We start from the raw sequence: 9,730 nt of genomic DNA on the forward strand, positions 1-9,730 counted from the left end.
GCTGTCGAATGTTTTACTGAAAACTAGCGTGTCGTCCAGATAAGGAATGCAGATGTTATCCCGGAGCCCTTCCAAACACTCCTCCATACACCGCTGAAAAGCTGCAGGAGCGTTCATGAGGCCGAATGGCATACGTATCCACTCATAGAGTCCCCACGGTGTCACAAATGCTGTCAGTGGTCTGCTTTCTTCAGAGATGAACCCCTGGTGATACGCTTTTCCCTGATCTAAGAGGGAGAACCAGGAATTACCACCTAAACTGTCCATGATGTCTTGGACCCGAGGGATGGGCTGGCGGTTGGGATGTGTCTTTCTGTTCAGGTCTCTGTAATCTATACACAACCGGAGGGTCCCGTCCTTCTTACGAACGCACACGACAGGTGAAGAATATGAAGAGTTTGACTTCCTAACCCAGCCCTGGACTATGAGGTCATAAAGGTAACCCTTCATCTCCTGATACAGTGGCCTGGGCACTGACATGTATGTGCGCTTTACTGGTTCAGAGTCCTTTAGAGAAATAGTCATTTTCAATCGTTCAATGCAGCCAATATCATTGTCTGACCTGGAGAAGGAGTGACACTCTTCTCTAAGCATTTGCCTAACAACCTCTCTCTGCTCTTCGGTTAGGTGAGTTAAACCTACTGGTGGATCCCACTGTTCAGTAGCAGTACATGGGGTTCGAACGCTGGTGTGATTCACTGTGGCTGGGGTGACAGTTTTTTCAAAGACTTGGGCAGGTAACACAGTCATAATGGTTTGTACTGTACCGATTAGTGTGCGTCCTAGCAGGGCAATGTCGTGGTCAGTGGGGTTAGAGACATCAAGCAGGATAACTGGAAAAACACCTTTCCTGACTCTGACTAGTGTGTCAAAGAACTCAAGGTCGTCTGGCCACTGCGGGTTCAGGTCTGGCTGGAAAAGCATTGTCATGTCATCTTTGAAAGGCTGGGAAGCTGCACGGCACTCAATCTGAATGCTACTGTGTTTTGGTACAGCAACCTTCTCTTTCTTGGTTTTCACTGCGTATTCATCTGTCTGTTCTGCGCTAACAGCCTGTATAAAAGCTCTCACCTTGTTTCTTTTGAGGCTTGGGAAAGCTATTTTTACTGTACTGTATCGTTTAGTCTTTTTGGTCATTGTCAGGATGTGCTCGATAACATTGAAACCTATGATGGGATGAGATAGGTGACAGCCTTTCAGTACCAGCACTGGGATGATCAGTTCCTTTGTTTGGTCAGTTTCAGAGGCTAGCCGAAAAGTTGTTTCAATCCATCCCAGGTATGGCATTTCAGTCCCATTTGCTGCAGTCAACCTTAGATCATCAGGTGAGTCCAGGATTTCTGAAACATCTCTCAGCCTTGCGTTTGGGAGAGATTCCTCTTTCCATCGTTCATCAATGACCGATACCCGAGATCCTGTGTCCCATAGAGCTTGGAGGTGGTGGCGATTCAGGTGACACTCAATAAGGCACTGTCTGCCGACTAGCGAGGTGACCTTACGGGGGTGGCAACCTTGAGCTAGGGATAGTAAGGAGTGGGCATTTTCCTCTGTGCAGGAAAACCTTTCACTGGTAGAGTCAATTTTCAGGTGAGTGCATTTTTCCTTATGTTTATTCCAATGTTGGTTTTGACATACTTTGGAACAGTACAGTGTCTCTTTACATGATGAACATTGTTTCAGGTTCTCAAATGACTCTTCTCTGGCACAATTTACACATTTCTGGGACTTTTTGGTACCTACGGTTAACACTCGTCCCTCAGCGGTAACCCGTTTCCGTTTAAAGGGGCCTCCCTTGATGGTCTGGCTCCCCGGATTTTACATCCAGCTTGAAAATGTTCTCCACTCCCACATCGGAAGCAGTGTGTGCAGCGTGCATCTGTTCTGGCCTGCTGGCAGACAAAACACCTCCTTGGAGCTTGAGCAGAGTGGTTGGTATACCGGTTAGGTGCATATTGATGCTGCGCAGGGTCAGGTGCTTGGGACCGACTGTAGTTGCTGCAATACTGCTGCTGGGAAATAGGTGCCTGGGGGTCCCTATCTGGCCTCCTAACTGGGGGTGGGGCATAGGCACAAGGCGGTGACTGAAACATAGGCTGCTGTAATGTCTCCTTAATGTGAGCAATCTCTGCACTGAGACCTTGTAGAGAAGCTACACCTGTCTTAAGTTCAGCTAACTCTGTTAACAGTTCTGCGGGTATCTTAGCTTTGGCTTCCTTCACAGGACACTTTGCAGATGGTGTATCTTCTAACTGGACTACACTTACAGTTGTAGCAGGCTGTGGGGCATTAAACCGCTTTTTGTTTCCTCTTTCTATCTCATTAGCACAAGCAATGTTAAGCTTCTCTAACACAACCTCATCTGATGTTTCGCTCTCTAGCAGGAGAGGCTGCATGTCTATCCTGATACTGTCACTCTGGAGACCCGTAAGGACTGTGTGTAAACACATGCTCTGGACTAGAGCAGGGTCATACGTAAGCCCTGATTCTGACTCCTGGGATGCAAACAGTACTTTTTGCCTCAAATCTAAAACGCGCATCAGGAAGCTTTGAGGGGTCTCCTTGCTATGCTGTGCTTCTGAAGCTAGCTGTTTGTAAAGCTCTGTTGCACTCTTCTCTTGGAAGTGGGAACGCAGGATACATCTAAGTGTGGGAAGAGTTAGCTGGGGTTTACCTTCCAAGTAGCTGCGTAGCTGTGAGCCTGGAGAAATAGCCCTGACTACTGTGTCTACTATTTCTACCTCAGGATAGCCTCTGTTAAGTCCATTTTCGATCTGATGGGCAAGGCTGGAAAAAATCAGTTTTTCTGGTTACTCGCATCAATGCCTCTGTCTCGTCATTTAGCATTCAAACAGTGGGAACGCAGGATACATCTAAGTGTGGGAAAAGTTAGCTGGCCCGGTTCACCTATCTGACCAGAAATTTTAAACTCTTTGCGCCAGTATGAGCTGGGCTGTGCATTTGGTGAGAGCGGCACGCTCCCCTGAAGATTGGCATGGGGTTGGGGCTGACGCAGAGAATCACTGGCTTTGGCTGCAGTAATCTGCTCAGTTCCCACCCCTTGTTGTGGGGTTATAGTTCTCAGTTCCTCTATTCTGTGATGTGTTCCGGCTGGTTCAATATCATAGTCAGTTTGCCCTGTTTTGTTATCTATGCCACTGATCATCTCTGTCATTTCGTCTTTAAGTAGCAACAATTCCGACATGCCGCCATCTTCTAACTCTGCAACTTCCTCTCTTTCAAGGAACATCATAATGTGAGTCATTAATGATATGCAGGATTTGTTTTGAACATCTCTTCTCTGTTCGCCTGATATGTAAAGGAAATCACATATCTCTAGTAATTTGTCTTTAGTCAGGATGTTCCCACCATCCTTATTTAGGTTGACTTACTTAACCAATCTCCCTGTAATCTGTTGGAAACCCACCAGTAACAAAGCATCTTCAGGTGGCTCAGATATGTGGTGACAGGAGGACTCTATTTGATGCATGTGTAACAAAGGTAATTAGGCCCTGAGTTTGCGAGGTGTTATTAAAATGCTAAACAGTTTAAGGGCTGGATAACATGACGATCTAAACCTCATCAGGATGTGGGAGGGAAGGACAGAGGGAGAAAATAGAACACGTCTGATTTGTATTCGCTGTGGGTGAATGTTATTTCATACATTACAGAATGCAATATGCTTATGGATCATTATTGTCCAAATGAACTCTATGCTGATATATTCACTCTCCCCTACCTGTAGTAGTTTGATTGTTCCCTTGGCAGTAATATTTATTATTTTTGGTGAATTCAAACAAATAGGTCTAATCTAAACATGCTGCGTCACATATCAACCGTAGTGAAAATTTGCTGCAGAAAAAATGTTTTATTAATTGATCAAAGTATAGCTTTTGCTACATTGAAATGTTCATTAGGTCTATTGGCTCTTCAGAGATGCAGAGGCAGCTCGGTCTCCACTGTCAACATGTAATCAGTCAAAAAGTGCTGCAATCTCCAGCAGCATTGCATCCTCATTGTCATTATCAGTAGCAGGGGTAGCGGAGGCAGCCATATCCTTCAGCTCATTGTCATCTTCATACTCAGCAATGAGGTCTTTCAGGCTGGTCTCACTGATGGATTTCTCCATAGAGGTGTCTGTTAGGGTGGAGATCAAATCTTTAGCAGAGTCATCCTTCACATCCTCATCAGTAGTGATCATGTCCTTAGTGCTCTCAGGGGTCAGTGCCATGTCAAGAGTGGAGGTCTGGTTAATGGAGTCTGACGTGTGAAGATCTATCATGGTCTCCGATGAGACCATGGAGATCTGGCTCTGAGAGGTAGAAGTGGTCTGTGTGTCTGTGTTCATATCTGATGTCTGTGTTTCCATCTGCGCATGTGTCGAAGTGTTGGTAGAGGATGGGGTTCTCTCTGTCCTAGTTGCCATAGACGAGGTGGGCAGAGGGACTCCGGGTAGCTGCCACTCCAGCGGGAGGATGGCCAGGTTCCGAGCCAGGGAAAACTGAGAGAGGGAGCTCTACCCGGAGGAAAAGGGTGGTTAGGTTGAGGTCAGAGGGGAAATTGTCTAGATGCTTTAATCTCTGTCTGTCCGTATAGTAATTTAGGTTTCAGTAACTTACGTGGGCACGTGGTAGAGTCGGAGAGTCAGGTCTTATGTACATTTCCTCCACAGGGGTCTTCACTTGCCGGGGTGTCCTTCGATTTTCCTGCACAACACAATTGTAACACCCAATGATAACACAGCATTATGGGAAAGATCTTTTGCTCACAATAAAATATGATACAGCATGTTTGGTTGTCTCACAGAGTTAGGTCTTTGTCCTGAATTAGTTCCCTTGTCTGTTTCTGGTGTTGTACTTACGGGTTCGTGGTCCTGAGATGATTTCAACAGCTGAACTTCAGTCCGGTCTTTCTCCCTGCCCACCTTTCCATTACTATTGTCCTTGACCCTTTTGGTTGTAACATCACCTCCAGACAAGTCTGAACCTGTGTAGATTAGACATTTTGATTTTGAAGACACGTTCTTCCAAGTGAAGCCAATCTCATTCTATATCTAATCAGCAGACACCCCATAACACTCACCAGTATCAGATGCATTATCGTTGTCCTGGTCCTTCCTCAGCTTGACTTTCCCACCACAGCAGAAGAGAGTGAACAGCTGCAGGGCCGCCACAGCTGGATGGATGCTCTTCTTCTTCTCTTTCTGCTGGGTCTCCTTTGCTTGCTCCTCAGGGGAGACCTCAGTGTCGCAATCAGTACATCAGTTAGAAATCTACTGACATTTCAAACTACAATATTAATGTTGAATATACGTAGCCAATGAGCTCTAGCTTGATTGGCAACAAATGTTATTTCCTAAGTGTGTTTCCATGTCAAAATGTTACCCCATAATAACTAGGGTTAGTGCTGTCCGTGATCCTTGGGACGTCCCTACCTTAACCCTAACCTTAACCCCTACCTTAACCCTAACCCTTACCTTAACCATTTCAATTTCAACGTCAAAGGTCAGAGTTGGGACGTTCCATGGATTCTGTTTAGACCTTTCCTAATAACTATTAGGGCCTACCCCATCCGAAGGGGGCATTGTGACATTTTCACATTTGTCAAGCCATGTCAAAGAATCAGATTCAACACAATATGCTGTGTTCCTTATTGTGGTCATTATCAGTTGTCAAATGCATTGTTAATCCTCATTAATAAGCAAGTTTGGATGTCTTACCGAGTTAGGTCTTTGTTTAATGTCTTTTTCTTTTTCCTGTGTCGTTCTGCATTTGTGCTCCTGAGATTCAATGCTATGTTTCTCTCCTCCAACCTTTCCTTTACTCTTGTCCTTGATCCTTTTCACGTCACCTGCAGAGTAGTCCAAGTCTGTAAGTGAAACATTTCTAAGACACATGACCTGTTTTTTTCCAAGTCAAGCCTAGATAATTGTACTATGTAGCAGCACTAATCAATATACACCTCCTAACACTCACCAGTTTCAGAGTCATTATTGTTGTTTGTATCGTTTATCGTTGTTCCCTTTCTCCCATCACCACTCTGGGAGGGATCAAAGGGTGTTTTCTTCACATTGACGCAGCTCAGCAGTGTAAACAGCTGAAGAAAGGTCAGGGCTTGAGGGATCCTCTTCTCCTTGGGTTTATCTTTATGTTCCTGTGTCTCCTTTGGTTTCTCCCTATGGGATACCTCAGGGACAGGGTCACTTAGTCTCTGACCCATGTCACGACAAGGTAGTGTACCGTTGTAATCAATCAAATCAGTTATAGTTTGAGAGATCGTTCGAATGTAGCTAATGCGCTCTACCTGAGCTTGTCTGACCGTTTTAATGTGGTCTGATATTATGACATAAGTGTGTTTCCGTGGCAACATGTTACCTCATAATGTTCCCTTATAACAACTAGTTCTCCTTCCCTGGTAAAGGGGCATTGTGACATCATCAAGTTAGTTACCTATCCACATATCCACCCAGAACACTGGAACGGCCTATTTCTATGGACCTAGTCTGCTTGTATGTCTGTATTTTCCTGCTGGATCAAATTAAGATCCTACCACTGTATGTCTGTCTCTCTCTTTCCTTCTCTCTACCTCTCTCTCTCTGCCTGTACTCATATTCAACCTCTGCCTTCACCCTATTGCAGCAGTTGATTTTCTCATAATTTGCCTGCATCATGTTGCAAGGAGAGATTGGCTGAGCACAGGTCAATCACTCCACAATGAGTATGATTATACAGTTGATTATCAAGTGCCACATTCAACAGACTACTACTGTTGGCAATCAGAATACAATGTTGTTGTAGTCCAAGAGTCGACTCAGTGAATACATGCAGCACAATGGGTAAGAGTCATGACAACACGTCTATTCATACCTCCTCTATGTTTGCACTATTAAAAGCAGATCGCCGCCACATGTAGCATTAGAGACAGCAAGCCTCCCTGGCTCAGCACCTGTTAGTGTCAGCTTTTAAGTGCTACATGTCAGCCTGATAATTACTCTGTGTGTCATCAGCAGAGGTGATTAGTGATAAAAGCTCACAGAACATGATAGGCTAACACCTCTGGAGGCACCTGGATGTATCACAGTAGTTTATCCATTTCACTCAGACCACTAACGATAGGTTTGCAGGTATGCACGCACAAACACACACCACATGCACACACACACACACACACACACAAACACGCAACCACGCATGCATTTCTAAGAACGCATGCACACACACATTACTGAAGACACGGACACACACACACTGTCCATCATGTCCTATGAGCAGGGTAAAGACAGGGCCAGCAAAAACAGCAGCTGACAGACCGTAATAGAGCCTGTCTGTCAAATCAAATGTATTTATAAATCAAATCAAATGTATTTATGAAGCCCTTCGTACATCTGCTGATATCTCAAAGTGCTGTACAGATACCCAGCCTAAACCCCCAAACAGCAAGCAATGCAGGTGTAGAAGCACGATGGCTAGGAAAAACTCCCTAGAAAGGCCAGAACCTAGGAAGAAACCTAGAGACGAACCAGGCTACGAGGTGTGGCCAGTACTCTTCTGGCTGTGCCGGGTGGAGATTGTAACAGAACATAGCCAAGATATTCAAATGTTCATAGATAACTGTAACGTGCCAAAGGTGTGTACGGGAGGCAAAGTCAGGTGCAGGAGAGCAGAGTGTAGTGAACGACCCAGAGGGCGAAGTGAAGGGCGATCCGGCGATGGTGAAACTCCCGCAGCAGTTCAGGATCCAAAACATCCGCAACCGGAACACAGCACCTCTCCTCCCATTCCACGGGGTACTGAAGGCACCCCGCCCGACGCCTCGAATCTAGGATGGAACGAACGATGTACACTGGGGCCCCCTCGATGTCCAAAGGGGGTGGAGGGACCTCCCACACCTCAGATTCCTGGAGCGGACCAGCCACCACCGGCCTGAGGAGAGACACATGGAACGAGGGGTTAATACGATAATCAGAGGCAAGCTGTAATCTGTAACATACCTCATTCACCCTCCTCAGGACTTTAAAGGGCCCCACAAACCGCGGACCCAGCTTCCGGCAGGGCAGTCGGAGAGGCAGTGTAACGACTCTCCTCTTCTTCTGACGAGGAGTAAGAGATGTCGGACCAATGTGCAGCGTGGTAAGGGTCCATTTTAATATATAAAACTGAACACTACAAAAATACAAAATAACAACGTGAATGAACAAACGAAAATCAAAACAGTCCCGTATGGTACAAACACAGACACAGGAAACAATCACCCACCACTCAAAAGTGAAACCAGGCTACCTAAGTATGGTTCTCAATCGGGACAACAAATGACAGCTGCCTCTGATTGAGAACCATACCGGGCCAAACACAGAAATGCCAAATCATAGAAAAAGGAACATAGACAACCCACCCAATTCACACCCTGACCATAATAAAACAAAGACATAACAAAAGAACTAAGGTCAGAACCTGACGGGCAGGTTACGGGTCGAGAGCCAGACCCAGTCTCACTGCAGTGATGGTCCGCTCTGGTTATTTGGCAGCGCGCGGCTCGCTGGAGGTGTACACGGGTGGCCTCCCATGTGTCCTCCGCACGCCTAAACCAGTCATCCACCGCAGGAGCTTCGGTCTGACCCTGATGCCTTTACGCCAGAACCAGCTGGTACCCCAATACGTATTGAAAGGGGGAGAGGTTAGTGGAGGAGTGGCGAAGCAAGTTCTGTGCCATCTTGGCACAGTGCACGAACGCAGCCCACTCACCCAGCCGGTCCTGGCAATAAGACCGCTGAAACCTGCCCACATGCTGGTTGACTCTCTCTACCTACCCGTTACTCTCGAGGTGAAAACCTGAGGTAAGGCTGATCGAGAACCCCAGACGTTCCATGAACGCCTTCCAAACTCTTGACATGAACTGGGGACCCCGATCCAACATTATATCCTCAGGCACCCCGTAGTGCCGGAAGACGTGAGTCAACAGGGCTTCCGCAGTCTGCAGGGCCATAGGATGACCGGGCAGAGGGAGGGAGGAGGGAGGAGATGACAGGACTTAGAAAAACGATCCACAACGACCAGGATCGTAGTGTTTCCCTGTAAAAGAGAAAGATCTGTTAGGATATCCACTGACAGATGTGACCAAGGTCGTTGTGGAACGGGTAAGGGATTAACTTACCTCTGGGCATGTGTCTTTGAGCCTTATACTGGGCACACACCGAGCAGGAGGAAACATAAGCCCTCACGTCTTTTGCCAAGGTGGGCCACCAGTACTTTCCAGTCAGACAGAGCACCGTCAGAGATGTGTGGGTCCAATAGATCAACTGGTCCCTGACAGCTGACGGAACGTACATACGCCCAACGGGGCACTGGAGGGGGGCGGGCTATGTACGCAAAGCCTGCTCAATTTCCACATCCAGCTCCCACACGACCAGCGCTACCAGGAAGGAGGCCGGGGGTATGGGAGTCTGATCCATGGGCCGCTCCTCTGTGTTATACAGCCGGGACAGTGCTTCTGCCGTCTTATTCTGGGAACCTGGTCTGTAGGATAGGGTAAACACAAAACGGGTAAAGAACATGGCCCACCTTGCCTGATGGGGATTCAGTCTCCTCGCTGCCTGGATGTACTCCAGGTTGCGGTGGTCAGTCCAGATGAGGAAAGGGTGTTTAGCCCCCTCAAGCCAATGTCTCCACACCTTCAACGCTTTAACCGCAGCCAACAACTCTCGGTCCCCCACATCATAGTTAAGCTCCGCTGGGCT

General features: G+C 47.0%; 1 protein-coding gene across 1 annotated transcript; it reads right to left on the reverse strand.

Annotated features, from left to right (window-relative positions):
* Positions 1-3,845: 3,845 nt before the first annotated feature.
* On the reverse strand, positions 3,846-7,086 carry LOC139384870 (DNA ligase 1-like). The gene is made up of 6 exons (XM_071129768.1): positions 5,973-7,086; positions 5,717-5,847; positions 5,080-5,236; positions 4,859-4,983; positions 4,617-4,703; positions 3,846-4,513 (listed from the first exon to the last, which is right to left on the reverse strand). The coding sequence occupies exons 1-6, from the start codon at positions 6,364-6,366 to the stop codon at positions 3,971-3,973; spliced, it is 1,437 nt and encodes a 478-aa protein (XP_070985869.1). The 5' UTR covers positions 6,367-7,086; the 3' UTR covers positions 3,846-3,970.
* Positions 7,087-9,730: the final 2,644 nt, after the last annotated feature.

This window comes from Oncorhynchus clarkii, chromosome 26, assembly GCF_045791955.1.
Source record: "Oncorhynchus clarkii lewisi isolate Uvic-CL-2024 chromosome 26, UVic_Ocla_1.0, whole genome shotgun sequence".
Taxonomy (NCBI): domain Eukaryota; kingdom Metazoa; phylum Chordata; class Actinopteri; order Salmoniformes; family Salmonidae; genus Oncorhynchus; species Oncorhynchus clarkii.